Below are 19,775 nucleotides of genomic sequence, written 5' to 3'. Positions count from 1 at the left end.
TATTTTTTAAATGTTTTAGAAATTCAGAATTTCAGGAAAGACTATTTTTTCTCTCTGGGCTAATAGAACATGTGGTTCCAACATCTGGGGTTTTAGCCTGCAGAAATCTCATTGTGAGGCCTGAGAGATCGTCACAAGTTCCCAGAACACACTTTGGGTATCTCGGCTCTTGGCCCATTTGGAGCTGGTGAGGATGAGGTAAAGCTAGAGATGTAAAACTGCCTGGCTTCCCGCCATGTTGGTGTTTGGCCCCTTCGGTCTAGCTGGGGAAACGGAGTTCTTCATAAGCACTTTTATCTCTACCTGCTTTATCTGATAAAACAATACAGGCCAGCGAGACAGCTCTGGCTCCCTAGGTAAAGGCACTTCCTGCCAAACCTGATGACGTGAACCCACAGGGTGAAAGGAGAGAGCTTAATCCTACAAGCTGCCCACACACACGCACACACACGCACACACAAATAAATGTTTTAAAAGCATCCAAAATTTTATATTTGGTGTTCTCTGAACTGTGTCCTTTTTCTTAGTATCCTTTCTTAAATAAAAAACAAACAAGCAAACAAACAAACAAAAAAACCAAGAGTTCTGTCTCATTGAAAAAAACTCTATCCTACTACACATCTGTAACCCCAGCCCTCCCAGAGGCTGGGGCACGAGGATCGCAAACCCATGTTGTTCCCACTAGGATCCCAAAGCTTCTAGAAACCAGGCAGTGCCTTGTGACAGTGGCAAGGTCTTCTGCTGCACTTGCCCCATCCCAGTTCCTCCTAAACAAATGCGTTTGGACGGATTCGGGGACTCGATTTAGAATATTAATCTATTAAATCCTATTATTAAACGTGTTAAATTGTTCCCGTCTCTTAAAGGAATTTATAGAGCTAGGTGTGGTGGTGGCATATTCCTGAGATCCCAGCAGGAAGGTCATCAGTTCCAAGTCAGCCTGGTGTGCATGCACAGTAAGACCCTGCAGGACCTCAGGTCTCACAACTTTTAAATAGATGACATAATACTCACTTTGTATCAGCCACTGATTTCTTTAGCATGTGTGGTAGTTTGAATGAGAACTGTCCCACACAGGCTCCTGGATTTAAACACCTGGGCCCCAATAGGTGTTGCTGTTTGAGGCTGGGAGACTTTTGCTGGAGGACCTTTGTCACTGGGGGTGGGGTTTGAGGGTTTAGAGACTTGCCTCACTTCCGGTTTGCTCTGTCTGTTCTGGAACATATGATCTCTCAGCCTCCTGCTGATTCTACATTTTGAAAGTACCTGGTTGACGTGTGTGTGTGTGTGTGTGTGTGTGTGTGTGTGTGTGTGTGTGTGTGTGTGTGTGTGTGTTGATCAATCCCCTGGCATGCTTCTCTCAGCATTATGGACTCTCCTTCTAGAACCACTAGCAGAATAAGCTTTGGTAGTTTTTAATCACAGATACAATGTGTTATTAGCAACAATGTTGTCTTGAGTGAAGTTGGAGATGGAGCTCTGTACCAGACAACAGAGCCCGCCATTGAATTGGTGATGAGCCAACACTTCAGAAAAGCCATTATCCGCAAGGTGCGAATCAGCCTGATTTCCCAGTGTCCCTCCCATGGCTCTGCATTAATCAGCAAGTACTCCACACATAACCCTGTCTTATTATCGGTATTATTGAAATTTATGGACTATCTTGACCTTCCATCCCATTATATTTGTTTATTACGTTCAGTTCTGCTTACGTCTCATTTTGGGGGTTGCTGCTCCTTTGCCAATCCTGGATTTTCCATCCCATCCTGGAGGTCAGCATCACCTGCTTTTGACTGTGTGACAAGTTTCCTAAGTGAATTACACACTTCTGGAAATGTGTTAGAATCATCTGAGTGGTAGCTTCCAAGTACATTCAACTGCTCAGTCATTCAATTGCTACAGGGATTGGTCAAACCCCACCCCCCTCCACTCCTCTCACCCCCCAATCCTCCCCACCCTATCAGCTAGATACTTTCAAACCGGAGAATCTCTTTGCTATGCAAATGTAACACATTCCAGGGCTGGAGATTTGGCTCAGTGGTTAAGAGCACAAACTCCTCTTACAGAGGACAGGAGTTCGAATCCCAGTACCCACATTAGACAGCTCAACAGCTAGTAACTCCCAGGTGATCTGATGGCCTTCTGACCGTCAACTGTACTCACACACAGAAGTCATAATTAAAATTTAAGAAGAAAATGGTCTTTAAAATGGAATGCTTGCTTTTCTTTCTTCCTTTTTCTTTCTTCCTTCCTTCCTTCCTTTCTTTCTTTCTTTCTACATCCAAAACTATTTTTTTTCTTTTTCTTTTTTTCAGAACTGGGGACCAAACCCAGGGCCTTGCACTTGCTAGGCAAGCGCTCTACCACTGAGCTAAATCCCCAACCCCCCAAAACTTTTTTATTAGCAGTAAGATCCAGGCTTAGTTTTTGTAGCCAGGGCTGGCCCTTCAGCCTCTGTCACACTCAAACTTCCGGCCCTTGGAACAGACATAGGGTTTGGTGTGGCTGTGTTGAGTTCCCGGGGCCTGGCCAAAGTGTCCGTACACCTCTTGGTCCTTCCAATGACCAGACAGGAGCACAGTGCCTCGGCCCTTGGGAGACTCCAGGGCTAGCTGGATGAAGGTGAGGCTTTTACCCCCCAGGCTTGAGGATCTGACTTTGGGGCAGCTGCTCACCCACGGTGCCCATGCCTTCAGCTCCGGCACTTCCAGAATCCGTACATCACCTGTGATCGTCCCCACAACCATAGCTGTTTTGTTCTCCCAGCCAGGAAGCTTCATCTTCCGGATCATTCGGGACAGGGACAGAAGTGGCCGGTTAGTGCGGCTCATAGATAACCTTTTCAGCACAACCTGACTGAAGGTGGAGTTGGTCCGATTGGCCAGAATCCTCCCTGCACAGCTTGCTGAACAGCCGCAGGCAGATGTCCTGGATCTTGGGCTGGTTGGCCGAACCTTTCAGTCCTTGTGGCAAATGTCAGCAGGCATTATTATGGCGCCTCCTGCTCCAGAAAGGTCCAGAAAGCAATGGAATGCTTTCAAATGCAGACTTTTATTCTGCACTTCTTCTGTTTTCTCAGACATACTATACACCTTTCAAGCTATAAGAAAATAGGGGTGTTGTGAGCTAAACACCAATAAATCCAAAACCTAGGACATGTCCTTGTGCCTAGAAATTCCTTTACCTCCACCTTCAGATGAAGACAAATAAATAGGCTGGGTCTTTGCTTGTTTGCTCGTTTGTTTGTTTTTTGATAGTTTGTATAGAGGCAAACGAAAGCATATTTTTTTAAAAAATATTTTAAATGTGTGAATACCATATGCACAGATGCCTGCGGAAGCCAGAGAAGGCACTGGATCTGCTCAAAGTAGAGTTACAAGCACTGAGGAGTCACCTAATGCCTTGGGAACCGAACCCAGGCCCTCTGCGAGCTCAGTAAGTGCTCTTAACCTCGAGCCATCTCCACAGTCCTGAAATCGTTTTGCAATGGTGAGTTGGTTTGGGGCTATTCTTAGTTATTAGTGTTGCTTGTTGGCAAGCCAGACGGAAAGCTGTTTGAGAACAGGAGCCATGTTTGTCTCCCCCTCCACTCCACACTGCCCCAGAGTAAACCATGGTATACATACACTCAGTGGGGCAGGAGCTCCTGCCTGAGAAATGAAAAAAAAAAAAAAATGTACGTGTGCACAAAGGCGACTTCATCTATGATTCACAAACCCAGTGCAGAAGGGCAAATGCAGACTCACCAGGGCCTTCTGGAAGGGAATTTGAGGGGAGGGGTTGAATCACCGTCTGTATCAAACAGCTTTTCATTCCTGTAACAGACACTTGAGATACACAGAGTTACTGAGTGAAGAGTACTTCAGCCTCACTGTGTCCCTGAGTCCTTGCCGGTTGACCTGTGACACTGACCCTGGGGTAAGGCAGAACATGATGACAGGCAGGATGTAAGCAGGGCTGCCCACATCACAGCAGCCTGGAAAGAGAAAGGAACCCTACCTTCTGCCCACTAGGCCCTCAAAAGAGCTCTCCCATCACTCTCTAATGCCTCTTTAACCAAGGCCTGAGAGACATTCAAGATCCAAATTATAGCAGCAACCAAGATATTTAAGTCGGAAAATAGTCTTGATTGGCAGTTTTCAAACATTTTGATCTCAGTACCTCACGATTAAAAAGCTTTGCGAACCCCCAAGAGATCGTGTTGAAAACAGACTACTAATGCCTACCACAGAAAGCAAAATGAAAATCAAGTATGTACCGACTTATTTAGAATAACAAGTTGGGGTTGGGGATTTAGCTCAGCGGTAGAGCGCTTGCCTAGCAAACGCAAGGCCCTGGGTTCGGTCCCCAGCTCCGGAAAAAAAAGAAAAGAAAAAAAAAAAAAAAGAATAACAAGTCAACCCTACATCCACGTAATGAACTGATTTATTTGTTTGTTTGTTTTAAGACAGGGTCTCACTATGTCATCCTGGGTGGCTTAAAACTCACTCTGTGGACCTCAGGCAGGGGTCCTGGCTGTCTTGAAGCTTCCCGACTATGTCAAAGCCATCTTGCGTTCCCAGAGGCAGGATCTAAACGAACGTTCTCCAGATCAGTCGGTTGGACTTCATTTTGCTGGTGTTTTCTGTCTTAAGAGGAGTGCCCGCTATGCAGTTCAGGCTGGCCTTGAACTCAGGAGCCTCCTGCCTAAGACAACCAAGTGCTGGGATTGGCTGTGGTCACCACACTTGGGTCACCTGCAAGATTACAATGGTTTGAATGGAAAATGTCTCACCTAGGCTCAGGAATTTGAGTACATGGTACTGAGTTGGGGTGCTGTTTAAGGTGGTGGTGTGGCCTAGAGGGAGGAAGTACGTCATTGGAGGAGGAGCTTTGGAGTCCATAGCTTCACCCCACTTCCGGTTTGCTCTCCACGCGCTCTCTCTGCTCTTGCTGCCACGCCTGCCCACCACATGGACTGTCCCTCTGGAAGTGTAAGCCACTCTCTTCCATCTGCTCATGGCGCTTTAGCTTAACAATAATAAAAAGACACAGACTAGTGTAGTAGAGCAAGCCTTTAATCCCTGCACTCAGGAGGCAGAGGCATGCGGATCTCTGTGAGTTCAAGGCCAGCCTGGTCTAGAGCCTAAGGCTTCTGTTTTGTTGTCATTTCTCTGTAATGAGTTTGCTTGGGACCACATGCACACCATGCAAGGACCCGATCACTGAGCTATGGCTCTAACCTTCTCTGCTTTGTATTTTGGGACAGGGTCTCACTAAATTTCCCAGGCTGCCCTTAAACTCCCTCTGTCAGCCACTCGGGCCTTGAACTTGGCAATCCTCTGCCTCAGCTTCCCAAGTAGCTGGGAGTTTCGGGCCTGTGTCACCAGCATGGTTCCAAGAGTTTTTCCGTAGCCACTGTTCACAGTATTCTGGAGGGCTTTGCAGGATCGGAACACACAGTATCCGCCCTCAGAACGCTTCCGCAGGCAAAGGCAACATTGTATTCCAAGGCCAGCAGAATCAGAAAACAGTATTTGCTGGGCTTTCCAGCCCCAGAGGGCAAGTGCATGGTTCACTGCCTTTAGCCGTTGCCTCCACAGGGTAGTATTTAGTGAGGGCACACACCCAGGGAGTGGAGTCACAGAAGCCGCCAGGTTGCCAAGGGTGAGACTGGTAATTTTGCTTCTAAGCATCACCTGCCTCTTCTCTCCTCTGGATCAGCACCACCAGGAGGGGTGACCCTCTGTGGCTAGAGGAGCCACTAACTATTGAGAGGACCAATTTAACCAGCTGGAGGCAGTAAGCATAGTGGGAGAGGAAGACGCTTGGAGGACTGATATTTCTCCATACCTGTTTTCAGAGGTGGGAAGATGGTGGGCATAGTGGCATAGGGGCCGTGCAGAAGGGAGGACCTCTCCACCCAGGCAGCCGAGCGATGCCAGGTTTCCCAAGGCCCCCCTCCCTGGGCCTCAGTTTTCATAGCTGCAAAACGAAGAGGTAAAATGACATCATGTTTCATGTCCCTTCCATCTTCGGCTTTGGGAGCTGTGGAGATTTACAGGGAGCTTAGTCTTGGTTTTATTATTCATCAGTTGTCTTCCACCAGGGCCGTGCATACAGAAGTGAGCGGTACTGAAAACCTGAAGGGGCTCCCCTAGCGCTCCGCCATAGCTGGCCTGTAGCTCCTCTGTCCCACATCCACCCAGGGCCAAAGGCATTGTCTGTGTGGCCTGTGGTTTTTGCAGAGCCTCTGAGCATCCTGGGAATGACACTAAGCAGCATCCAGAGAAACACCCACCCACCAGGCAAGGTGCGGGGCCCAGGGCCCCACAGTGAAAAATGGGCCTAAGGCATCAGCAAGGGTACACAGGCCAGTTACCAGCACAGAGAGCAGCAGGCGCTAGGTGGGGACGTGGCTTGCAGAGGGAAGGACTCCACACGTGGTAGTTCGTTGCCTCCCTTGTTCATCTCTCCAGCGCACTACCTAGCGAAAACGAAGTCTGACCACCCTCCAGGGTTCTATCCTTGCTGTGGCACCGTGACTCAGATTCTCAAAGGCCTATGTAGCAGTGCTCGGTCCGGGCCTACTGAGAAGTGATTGGGTCACAAGGACCAGGTCCTCATGAATGGAGAATATGGTGGTTTGAATATGCTTGGCCCATGGGTAGCAGCGCCATTAAGAGGGGTGGCCTTGTTGCAGGAAGTGCGTCACTGTGTAGGCGGGCTTTGAGGTCCTATGCTCAAGCTCCGCCCAGTGCGGAAAAGAGAGCCTCCTCCTGGCTGCCTGCCGATCAGGAGCCTGCTCTTCCAGCACCATGGCTGCCTGGACGCTGCCATGTTTCCTGCCGAGATGATAATGGACTGACCCTCTGGCACCAGTTAAATGTTTGCCTTCATCAGAGTTGCTGTGGTCGTGATGCCTCTTCACAGCAATAAAACCCTAAGACAGAAAATGTCCTGAAGTTAGAGGTGAGAAATGCAGTTAAAAAGCAATGGGGGCTGGAGCGGGCACTGGAGAGACGGCGTGGCAATTAAGACCATTTGCTGAGAGGTCAGTCTTCAGCACCCACATGAGGCCCACAACCGTCTGTAACCCCAGTTCCAAGGCATTAGAAGCCTTCTTGCCTCCATAGGCACCAAGTATGCACATGGTACACAGACATGCATGCGGGCAAAAACCCATACACATAAAAATATATATTTTTTTAAATACAATGAAATCAAGGAAAAGCTGACCATCCCTGGAGGAAATGGCCAACTTTGTCGTAAAACGATCCAGAGGCCCCTTCTATAGTTGAAGCGCTGATGCACGGAACCCATTTCCTTCTTTACTTGATTATCTATGTAAGAAGCTACAGATAGGCCTCTGCCTCCCACTACCAAGGCTTGGGTATCAAGGTACAGTAAGGGTCCTCACTGATGGCTTCAGTTCTTAACGTAAAATAATGGAGAGGGACTAAAGGCCAAGAGAACTTCCCAGCATCCCTGGGAAGGCATAGCATGGCAGCTCCCACTCTGTAGTCAGAGGCAGGAGGATTATAGTGAGTTTGAGGCCAATCGGGTTTACATGGAAAGTTCCAGGCTCAGCAAGACCACATAGACTGTCTCCAGAAAATAAATAAATAAATAAATAAATAAAAAATAAGTAAGCCACCTTTGTGCACCCTGAGGTGCTACTCTAACTGAACACATCCCTCTGCCCTCTGTTGGAATATGTGTGGACACCGGATGTGCCCTCTGCCTTCCCACTCTCTTCCTTGGCCAACTGAAAGTCACCCCTTTTGGGGGTGGCCGAGGCGGGAGTTTGAGGGTGTGTTCCAGATGCAAACATACAGGTGTTAAGTAGTAGACAGGACCACAGAAGCAGAAAACTTCCTTTGGGGACCGGAGGGGTGGGGGCGGGGGAGGGGCTTTCCAACCATCAGAGATGCAAAATATGACAAGGTGTTTTCCTTTTTTTTTTTTTTTTTTTTTTTTTTTTTTTTGTTTTGTTTGTTTTGTTTTGGAGACAGGGTTTCTCTGTGTAGCCCCGGCTGTCCTCAGACTCACTCTGTGGACCAGACTGACCTCTACCTCAGAGATCTGCCTGCCTCCGCCTCCGGAGTGCTGGGATTAAGGCATGCACCACTACACAGATGTTTTCTACGCGCTGGAGTAAAACAGAAAAAGGCAAACATTCATGTTGGACCTTAAACGGCCCTGTCATCTTGTCTCCTCCCAAGCACCTACCTCTCTCATCTCCAAAGCAAACACCTAGAAAAATAGCCTCAGGGTCAAAAATCTCCGTTTGTTCCAAGACCTTGTCTGTCTAGAGTACATCAGAGATGTCTGGTAAACCTTTAAGACTTTAGCTGGATGGACCCCTCAATCTCCAGTACTGTCTTTACTGAATGTGAGCGTTTGGGCGACTTTTCAAACCTTGTTGGACAGTGCAGTCATTTTGCACAGGGATACTAGTCTAGCGCCCTGGGAAATTCCCTCAGATACCGCAGGGTGCCGTGAGTTCTGCAGCCAATCACAGACTCGGCTGTGGCAGCACCCTGGGGGTTGACGAGGCAGCTGAGCTGAGTGTGTCCATTGTAAATCTCTAACTTGGCCTGTACTCTCAACTAGGTGTTGTTCAGCTTGTCTGGGGCCAGACCAGGTTGCCCAAAGCCTCCCAGACACTTAAGTCGTAGCGACGATGTTGGAGTCAGATTTGAGACCCAGAGAACCAGGAAGAGTTGTGTGGCCGTAGCCAAGTCCCCTTAGTTTACCCACACATCAATCTAGCCAAACTGGGACTAAAGGAGATGCATACATTGTTACTAAGATAGATGCCAGTAAAGTCCGAGAGGCGGTTAGCTGGGTGCCTGGCATGTCAGCTAGTTTTTACTGCGTGCCGGCTGTGAGACCCAGCTGGCCCTCATCGCACCCAGGTTCCAAGCATCCGAGTTGGGACAGTGGATCCCTGAAGACCAAAAAAGTCGCTATCAATCTTAAGAGCCGAAATACCACCCACTTTCTTCCCTGGGCGGTCTCATCTTGACTTTTATTGAGGACACCTTACACCCACCTTCTGCACAGCTATGCAAATACCAGACTCGGCTGTAAGGGCAGCTTTCCCGCCTCCCTCGGTCCCTTTCTTCAAAATAAAAACGCGTGGCTGCCCGGCGCCGCCTCACAATGCAGACACAGAAATGAGGCAGCAGGCGAGCTGGGACCTAAACACGGGTCTGCAGGGCCGGGGACGCGAAGGGGAGCGGCGCGAACCCAAACCCTAAGAACCACATTCTGCCCAAGTGTGTATGAGCGAAACCCAGCCGCAGCTAAGCAGCCCAGCAGGAGAGAGGAAGAGAGGGAGAGCGAGGGAAAGGGGAAAGAGAGGAGGGAGGGGACTGAGAAAAGGTGAGGAAGGGGTGATAAGGGGAGGAAAGGGAGGGGGAGGGGAGTGGAAAAGTGAGGGAAAGATGGAGGGGAGTGGGGAAGGAAGAAAGGGAGATGAAGTAGGGAGAGGATAGAGGGAGGGGTGAAAAGGGAGGAAAGGGGAGGGGAGAAGCGAGGGGGAGGAGAGGGGGCAGAAGGGAGGGTAGTCGTTGGAGGGGAGAGGAAGCGAATATCCAAGGAGTCTGTACCAGGAAGCGGGAAGTCTCAGAGCCTCAGGCATGGAAGAGGGAGGTTAAGGGAGAGGCGGGGTAGCCACGGAATCCTAGACCTTCCAGAGCCTGGTCTTTGCGCCTGTCGGTCTGTCCATCAATCACACGCTCCTGGAAGGCTCCGTGGGCTCCCGGGGAGCAGGGCTTTCCCGGATTCCGCAGTCTCCGGTGGTGCTCTTCCTGGGTTTTACTCTGGAGAACTCCAATTTCCAAGGCAGAGTCCAGATATCACACAGCTCTGAGCCACAGCCCGGGTCCTACAGGCTCTCGTGGGCTGAGTCCCGGATCCCGCTGTGCTTTAAGCTTCTCTGCTCCTGCGTGCTCCACGGGTGAAACCGCGACTCTTCGCTGACTTTGATCGGTTTCCCTTGTGGTGGGTTAACCTTGCCTCGCTCGATGACGTTGCAAAAAAGAGAGAGAGAGAGAGAGAGAGAGAGAAAGAGAGAGAGAGAGAGAGAGAGAGAGAGAGAGAGAGAGAGAGAGAGAGAGAGAGAGAGACTTAAAAGGAGAGGTTATCTTTAATCCTGCTAGTAATTAGTTAAGTCAACATCCCCGAACACGGTGCCAGTTCTCTCAGAGTGGAGTGTTGATGCTGGAAATAGTAATAACGTCTAGCTAGCCTATAGCCGTTCTGCATAAAGCAATTCGATAAAACCACACCAGCGGGAAAGCCTAGAGACTGGCAAACTTCTTGCCTTATGATATTTATCATGTTGTGGGCTAGTAAATCTCATATGTCTTGTGTAGATCTTAGTGTGCACACGTGTACATCTGAACGTCCTGCAATGAGAGCGATCATTTCTGATCTAAAACAGCGTTGACACTTCAGTACAGGCAAACCCAACGTAGGAATATCCTCAAATGCTATTATTGTTGTTGTTGTTGTTGTTGTTATATTCTTTTAAATTAGCTCAAAGACCAGATAATCACACACTTAACATTGGCCCAAAGACCATCCCAGAATAAGACAGCCCTGAATGATAAGGAAAATTAATAGGCACAATCAAAAACAATTTTTTAAAGTGCTTCTTGCCACATCTTATCCACATCCGAAATAAAAAAAGGAAAAGCCGGGTTGGGGATTTAGCTCAGCGCTAGAGTGCTTGCCTAGCCAGCGCAAGGCCCTGGGTTCGGTCCCCAGCTCCGGGAAAAAAAAAAAAAAAAAAAAAAAAGGAAAAGCTATGCCTGTTTCATTAAATGAATAGTTCCAACTAGTGAGGCCTTCATAAGATGAGCTCTCCAGGAGAAAACCAGAGCTCCGCTAAGCTATGTCCCAATCAGCCTTATAGCTTGATGCCCTGGGACCCTGCCCTCTCTCTCAAAGGTTGTGTGCAGGAGCTCCAGGGGTGGTACTGACTGGGTTTGCTGTTTTTCTGGTGTGTTGGTTGTGCAGGAGCTCCAGGGGTGGTACTGACTGGGTTTGCTGTTTTTCTGGTGTGTTGGTTGGCTTGTTTTATTAAGACTCACCTGTGTCTGCCTCCCCATTGCTGGGCCCGACCCATTGTCTAGTGGGTTTGTTTGTTTGTTTAAATTTTGAATTTAGTGATGACAATTTCCAAACTGTGACCTTTCTCAAGGGAAGCTGCTCTTGGTGTCTTTGAAGCAGGACTCTACCTAGCCACCGGATGCCTCAAGTCTGTAGGCAAAAAATCTATGCATAGTAGATGTGACAAGTGCTCGTAAATACTGAGCCATCTCGCCAGCACCCTGCCCCCAATTTGTCTGTCTGTAGCCATGGCTGCCCTAGAACTCACTTTGTAGACCAGGCTGGCCTCTGCCTGCCTCTGCTTCCTGAGTGCTGGGATTATAGAATGCATCACCACACCCAGTCCCAATTATTATTGTTGGTGTTGTTGTCTGGGTATATGGTGTTTGGCCTTCATGGTATGTATGTGTACCTTGTGCATGCAGCGCCCATAGAAACAAGAAGAAGGCGTCAGATTCTTGGAACAGGGACCTACAAATCTGATGTCCTCTTCTAACCTCTGCAGGCACATGGTGCCCATGCAGGCAAAACCACTCAGACACACAAAGTCAAAACATAAATCTTTTCAAAACCCTAGTCTGGCAGTGGTGGCTGTTAAGGCCTAGGTAAAACATCAAGGCCCAGATGGGATGTCGAGTCCTAGCTGACTGTTACCTGGCTGGCCTGCCATTATAAGGAAACTTTCTCCTATGTTTCTGCTGTTGCTAGGAAACTTCCTCATGCCCAAGTTGAGTACATATTCTGTTATTTTCTGGGCCCTTGGAAACCAATCATGATAGAAGTCGGTAGAACTGCTTTGTCTAGTTACCCACAATAAGCCTGGACAGGAACCAACCACCCAACAGCACTTCCTGCATCTGTGTGAGCTTTTAGAAGCCGCCTCTGTGATGGACCCCCAACATAAGAGAGATAAGACACTATTTCGAATAAGACTTCCAATTTGAGTAGGGGTCAAAATTCCCAAGACCTACCCAGGAATTGACATCCTAGTGGGCAGAAAGAGACATGTACGTGGGTAACTGACATCCTGGTTGGCAAGTTAAGGCACGAATGTTAGACAAGTCCCATCCTTGTTGACCTTGACATGAATGTTAGACAAAGTGTCTTAGGGTCTCCATTGCTATGAAGATACACCATGACCAAGGCAACTCTTAAAAAGGACAGCATTTAACTGAGCCTGGCTTACAGTTCAGAAGTTCAGTCCATTATCATCAAGGCGGGAGCATGGCAGTACCCAGGGAAGCATGGTGCTAAAGGAGCTGATTGTTCTACGTCTTGTTCTGAGAGCAAGTGGGAGAAGATTGATTTCCAGGCAGCTAAGAGGAAAGTCTCTCAAGCCCGCCCCCCAGTGACACACTTCCTCCAACGAGGCCACACCTCCCAGTAATGCTACTCCCTGGGCCAAGCATATTCAAACCACCACACAGGGCAAGATCCCTACCACAGTTGAATACCCCAACCAATGGGAGCAGGATACATGTACAACAAAGACGTGTTCCTAAGGAAATCCCCTATCCCTAAATCCTAATTGGTGAAATAACTTGGCACAGATCTTTGTAGCTCTCAGGCTTAAAAAGCCCTGTAGAGGGGTTGGGGATTTAGCTCAGTGGTAGAGCGCTTGCCTAGTAAGTGCAAGGCCCTAGGTTCGGTCCCCAGCTCTGAAAAAAAGAAAAAAGAAGAAAAAAAAAAGTGAAAGCTAGGTGTGGTGCACGCCTTTATTCCCAGCACTCAAGAGGCACAGGCAGGCAGATCTCCATGAGTTCGAGGCCAGTCTGGTCCACGTAGTTGCAGGCCTACAACAGTGAGACCCTGTCTCAACCACGACTCCCGCCTCTTTCTTTTTCTCTACCCTTTTTGGTAGGATGTGGTAGGGATTGTAGAATCCAGAGCCTGACACATAGTAGGCAAGCACTCAACCATTGAGCTAAACCCCCAGCTCTTGTCAGGTTCGCTTTCTGTGCTGGAGCTGGGAGGGGCTCTCGTAGCTCATTAGCTTACAAAGGAAGTAATTGTAAAGCACCATGTTGCTAAGAATTCTGGGGGTTTTCTTCCTGTCAGTCATGTCTTGGGAGACACGTTTTTATTTCATCACTGTATTACCTGTCTCACCGTTTAACTGTCAGGGCATCAAATGTTCCGTGTCTCAGAGCTGAATCTGCTGTAGGATGTGGCTGGAGAAACCCTTACATGACTTCATGTGCTAATAATGCATAGCTTACAAGACACCGACTGAGGGAGAAGCATTTGAGGCCAGTCCTGATTATTTGAGCTCAAACCCCAGAGCATACATGGTAGAAGGAAGGAGAGAACTGACCCCTGAAAGTTGTCCTGTTATGCAAGGCATGTGCACGCGCGCGCGCACGCGCACACACACACACACACACACACACACACACACACACACACACACACACACGGAGATGGGAAAAGAATAAGGATCCAAGATTATTCATCATGGGAAGGTTAATGCCCAAATGCCTGTGCAAGAGCATCTTCTAAGATGCTTCTAAGATACTTTCATGGACTCAAAGCCTGTGAGTTTCCACACAGCAGAATATCAAGGGTGTATGACTTGACGGATGGACAACTGGCCATACGTGGTAGCTTTTGCTGCTGGTAGATGGAAGCGGGTCCATTGCCTCTGGGGTCCTTTCATACCTTTCTGCAATAGACCTCCATATCAAAACTGCAAATGAGATTTGGAAAGTCATGTTCAATATAAATTGTGAAAAATATCAAGTAGAAAAATATCAGGCTTGGCGTAATTACTCTCAGACATTGTTCTTCTGGGGACACTGTTGGGGTAGAAAAAATATGGTTGTCATGAGGACACAGACCAACTTCATTTAAGTAACTTCAAAAGCTCGGGACAGCTTCAAGTAGGCTTCTTTTGCTTAATAATGGCCTTCTCTAGATTTATTGTACAGAAAAAAGTCCTACACACATTCATACTTTGCTTATGTTGATTGGTTGGTTTTTGAGAGGGGAGCTGATCAAGTAGCACGGGCTGGCCTATAACTTACTGATCTGTCCCAAATTGACCTTGAATTTGATAACCTCATTGTGGTGGGGGTGAATATGCTTGGCCCAGGGAGTGGCACTATTTGGAGGTGTGGCCTTGTTGAAATAGATGTGGTGTGGGCTTAAGACCCTTATCCTAGCTTCATGGAAGTCAGTCTTGAAGATGTAGAACTCTGCACCATGCTTGCCTGGACGCTATCAAGCTCCTGTCTAGATGATAATGGACTGAATTTCTGAACCTGTAAGCCAGCCCCAGTTAAATGCTGTCCTAATAAGAGTTGCTTTGGTCACTGTGTCTGTTCACAGCAGTAAAACCCTAAGACACTCATCTCTCTCACCTCCTGCCATTTGTACCGTCTTCTCTGCCTCCTGAGTCCCGAGGTGACACATTGATTATACCATGTCCCAGTTCTTAGGCATATCTTCATCTTATTGATTCAGAATAGTGAATGAAAACTAGGTGATATCCCTCTTTAATCCAATGTTGACCAGTGATTGATTGATGGTCGGTTGACTGAATTCACTTTATAGCCCAAGATGATCTCCAGTTCCTGACCCCTCTGCATCTATCTCTCCAGTGCTGGGATGACAGACTGAAGCCACCACTTCCCTTTACGTGACAATGAGAATGGCATCCGGAGCTTTGAGCATACTAGACAACACTGTGTCACCAGAGCTGGACCCCTAGCCTGACTGGTTTGATTGATTGATTGATTGATTGATTGATTTCAGTCCTGAGGATTGGATGAAGAACCCCACGCAGGCTAAGTGAGCACGCTGCTATTAGAAAGAGCTTAAGAGACTTCCAAAAAGAACAAATATGTCTGGCTGTTTAAATGGCTGACCTTTCAGCAGACTCAGAAACCGCCTCAGCCGGGAATCGGAGTCACCATGTGGCTCTGGTCGGGTTGCTTGGCCTTCACTTGGGCTCTTAAATGGTATTTTTCCTCTCTCCAACTCATGATGGTGCCTTGGGGAACCGGGAAAAGATGATGTTGCAAAGTTACAGCCCAAAATTTTTAAATGCCTGGGGGTGGGGATCTAGGTCGACAGACAGAGAGAGAGAGAGAGAGAGAGAGAGAGAGAGAGAGTCGAGAGAGAGAGAGAGAGAGAGAGAGAGAGAGAGAGACTGAGACTCTTGTCAGACACAGGCACACAGCCTTCTCGGCTCAGAAACAAAAATAGCTGTCTCTGTACGTGAAGCCACAGGCAGGGCAACTCCACATACGATTGTAAGGAAGGAAGAATCCACGTCCTTTTTAGATCTGCAGGGAGAGTCGTGCTCTGTTCTGCCATCCCTAGAAAAGAAAACACGGTGGATACGAAGCTACCTTACTGTCAGTGCTTCGTAGAGAGACTTCCATGTTTGAACGGCAGAAACACGTGGACTGATGCAGGCTCTCCTCACTAAAGACAGCGGCACTGCAGGGAGCTTCAGCCACAGAGATGAGCACGGGCTTCTACAAGGCTCCTTGACTCTGCCTTTTGTCAACTTCCAAATGGAAGAACCAGGCATACTTTACGTCCTTGTATGGCTCCTCAAGGGTACTGAGTACGCACACGCACGCACGCACGCACGCACGCACGCACGCACGCACGCATGCACGCATGCATGTGGACGCGCGCAGCCGCACATGCGAATGCCTTCTGCTCCTGGACCACGTGGGAGGTGGGGGTGGGGTGTCTCCTTAAGCAGCTGTGTGCGGACCCATCTTTCAAGCTGCATATTCTGTCCGTACTTCCCACCACTTACTGGGCAAGTTCAGTTACTGGGTCGGACTGAGAGTCTAAAGCCAGGCAAAGAAGTTAAAAAGAAATCAACAGGCTAGAGAGATGGCTCAGCAGCACTGCTGATCTTGCAGAGGACCAGGGTTCAATTCGCAGTACCCACGTGGCCGCTCACACTGTCCAGTGCCAGGTAATACAACGCCCCCTTCTAGCCTCCATGGGCTTCGGGCACATGTGGTGGTGTTCAAGGGGCTCACAAGGCCACCCTGTGCAAAACACAGAATGCTCAAACCTCAGGTAGATTTGGGGGTTCATAGATGGGGAGATTCCGTGCAGATAATGAATGTGATGAGTAAAGCCCAGGAAAGAAGGCAAATGCCCATTTGGGGATGCCCCACCTAATGTTCCCTGCACACACTGTGCACACACCTGACCTCCTCAAACTCCAGCTTCCCCAGTCAAATGAGGGCAAGGTCTGGACGTTGCCTGAGGATGCTCGCATCCTACCCTGTCGTCCCGTGACGCTGGTGGCTCTCTAGTGCTTGTTTGGCCCTTTCGTTGAGGGATGAAATATGCAGGCGTGGCCACAGTTGCTTCGCTACTGCGAGTAGAATTCCAGCGGGGAGTCTTGGAGCTTAATAATTAGCCGGGATCAACGAGGCTCTTCAAACCTCGACTAGTGTTCCTCCTCCCAACTGTCTGAACAGGTGACCCAGTAAACAGGGAACTGCCGTGACTTTATTCAGAAACAAAGATTGTTTTGAGCGACTAGAAAGTCAAACCCTTCCCTGTTTATACATGCTAATATGTGTGCATGCAAATAAACAGAAGTCACTTGTCCTTAAAGACAAGTGTTCCCAAAAAATCAAATTACAATAATGCTAACCACTCAGCACCTGCCATGGACAAAAACCCTGGTTAAAGACTTACCATGTACTCGATGACTTTCTTTTTATTTATGAAAACATATTTTAAATTTTATTTTATATGCACGTGTGAGCGCCCATGCTTGGGTAGGTGTGGGAAACCGTAGGTGTCAGAAGAAGATATCAGATCCCTCATAACTGGGATTAAAAATAGATGTGAGGAGTCTTATGGGTCCTGGGAACTGAACCCAGGTCCTCTGCAAGGACAGCAAGTACTCTAACCACTGAGCCTTCCACCAGCCTCGTGAGGTGACTTTATTCTATTTATGTATTTATGTATGTATGTATGTATGCATTTATGTATGTATGTATGTATGTACTTATTTATGTATTTATTTATTGAGAAGGCGTCTTTCAAATAGCCCTGGTTGTGCTAGAACTCTACTGGAAGCAAAGGGATGCACCACCACACATGGTGTGTGTGTGTGTGTGTGTGTGTGTGTGTGTGACACTTATTTCCATTTATTTCTTCTACTTCCAGGTTTAATACCAACTGATTCCTCAAAAGAAGCAGGAAGACAATGCTTACCTGTGTGTTTGGCTCGCAGGCATAGCTGTTGCAAGAGTAGTAGAATAAACATTCAGGAGTCACAGTTGAGCTTGGGGAAGGTCTTTCTGGAGATGCATTTGGTCACATTTGTATCAGAGTGGGGCTTTCCCCACCTCCACCTCTACCTCCCCCACCCCTCACCCCCCATCCCCGGCTCCTTTGACTGAAGAGGAACGCCTTTGTCTTTGTAGCTAATGAGACCCAGTCCCACCTGCCATACTTAAGGGTGGATGTCAGCTTGACTTCATCTTGGAATCAACAGGCAAGCCCTTGGGCACATTCATGAAGGATTTTCTTGATCAGTTAAAGTTGGAAGACCTCCCCCGCAAATACGTGGAGGGAGGGTCACCTTCAGGTGGCAGTCCTGATAAAAGTAAGCCTGAGAAAGAAAACCTGATTTTGCCTGTGGTGCCTTCATGCTATGTCGCTAAATTCATCCACACCCTGTTAGCCTCTTGCCGCTGCTGCTGTCGTAAGTCCCGGCATCTTCAAACGTCCACCGTGGACCGAAGACAGGGCTCCTCCCGGAACTGTTGGGGCCTCCAGCCTAGCGGGCTGAGCAGCTATCGCGCGGGCTCGCAGCCTCTCCAGCGTGAGACAGCTACACGGCATCATTTCAGCCAATCTAGTGAGCCCCCTTTTAATACATATTCATCCTGGTGGCTTCGCTCCTCTAGAGAACCCTAATACACCATCTGTAGTGTGACCAGGGAAAGAAAAGGAAGTCTCACTAAAGCTCAAGGGAAACTTTTCTGGCAGTGACAACTCAATCGGCAAGTTGCGATGCTGTCAGAAGCATCGTGCTCCGCGGACAGTTTGGACCAGTCAGATGCGTCTCGGTGAGAATCATACCAACGCCCACACAAGCACAGAGGTCTCTTGTGATAGCCCCCTTCCATTGTCTTTGCTCACCCAGAATTCCCCAAACAGTGAAAATTTAGTAGCATAACAAAAGTGTTGTTTTTTTTTTTTTTTAAGATTTATTTATCTTTATCTGAGGACACTGCGGCTGTCTTCAGACACACCAAAAGAGGGCATGGGATCCCATTACAGATGGTTGTGAGCCACCATGTGGTTGCTGGGAATTGAATTCAGGACCTGTGGAAGAGCAGTCAGCGCTTTTAACCACTGAGCCATCTCTCCAGCCCCAAGAAATGTGTTTTATGTTTTGATCCTACACAGCTACAGGTCCCCCCAAACGTACAGTTATAAATTGCACTATTTCACTCTTGTGCCTGCGTGTGGAAAACAGAGAAACTGTTTACCTTGGGTGCCGTGAACAGCATTCTCTTTGCTATCCTTCAACCAAATCAAACATGAGTGTCTTCAGACATCAGCAGCGGCATTAAAGAGAGATGCCTTAGGGCCACAAGGTCCCTCTCACAGCTACTTGGCTCTGCCTCTGAGAATTCAAAATATATGGGATTGTTCTGTTCCAAAACAATTTAGTTACCAAAATTGGATTTGCAGTTGGGATTTTGGTCCCTGTTGTCTTGCCAGTCTCTGGTGGGGGTTACAGTAAAGAACGGTTTGGGTAGTGAATGGGTTTTTGTCATGGTTTGGGGACAGGGTCTTACTATGTGGCTCTGGCTCTTCTGGAACTCAGAGTTCCTCACACCTCTGCCTCCACATGTGCCACCACACCTGGCAATAATATTTTTTGGTTTTGGGGGATTTTTTTCCTTTCCTTTTCTTTTACACAGGGTCTCACTGTGCAGCCTTGGTTGACATGGAATCTGCTGTATAGACTTTGAACACCTTGAGTTGATCTTTTTTTTTTTTTTTTTTTTTTTTTGGTTCTTTTTTTTTGGAGCTGGGGACCGAACCCAGGGCCTTGCGCTTCCTAGGCAAGCGCTCTACCACTGAGCTAAATCCCCAGCCCCTTGAGTTGATCTTTTTACCCAAAACGTATACACTTATGCACTTACACACACACACACACACACACACACACACACACACACACACGTAAACAGAGTAGAGTCACGCCCTGGTTTGTTGTTGGGACTTACAGGTAATGAGGGGGCATTGTTTATATCTTCCTGTGGGAGGAAATTTAGCAACATTTCTTCCTTCCTTCTTCTTTCCTTCCTCCTTCCTTCTCCGTCCTTCCTCCCTTCCTTCCTTCCTTCCCTCTCTTCATGTAGGACCTAGCTATAGAGCCCTGAATGGCTTGAACTCACAGAGATCCTCTTGCCTCTGCCTCCCCAGTGCTGGGATTAAAGGGACCCTAGGGACCTTTTCTAACCTAGCGTCTCAGTGGAAACTGTGAAGAGAAAGTCACTGGAGCCTGAGTGTGTCACCTCACAGGCAGGTCATCTTATGGGCAGTGTGACACAAGGTGTCAAGTGGACACAAACTCCATTAATGTCTTACAGGGCTTAGTAGACACAGCAGATCCATGCCTTTGCATGGAGTCCCAAGATGTGAGCATCTCTCTCTTTCTA

At 48.1% G+C, this 19,775-nt stretch overlaps 1 protein-coding gene across 1 annotated transcript; it reads right to left on the bottom strand.

The window, feature by feature from the left end:
- Positions 1-2,447: 2,447 nt before the first annotated feature.
- Positions 2,448-2,831, bottom strand: LOC116885781 (60S ribosomal protein L18-like). Its single transcript, XM_032887109.1, has one exon. The coding sequence runs from the start codon at positions 2,829-2,831 to the stop codon at positions 2,448-2,450; it is 384 nt and encodes a 127-aa protein (XP_032743000.1).
- Positions 2,832-19,775: the final 16,944 nt, after the last annotated feature.

Source organism: Rattus rattus, chromosome 16 (assembly GCF_011064425.1).
Source record: "Rattus rattus isolate New Zealand chromosome 16, Rrattus_CSIRO_v1, whole genome shotgun sequence".
Lineage (NCBI taxonomy): Eukaryota > Metazoa > Chordata > Mammalia > Rodentia > Muridae > Rattus > Rattus rattus.
This window is presented reverse-complemented; position numbering and strand designations above follow the sequence as displayed.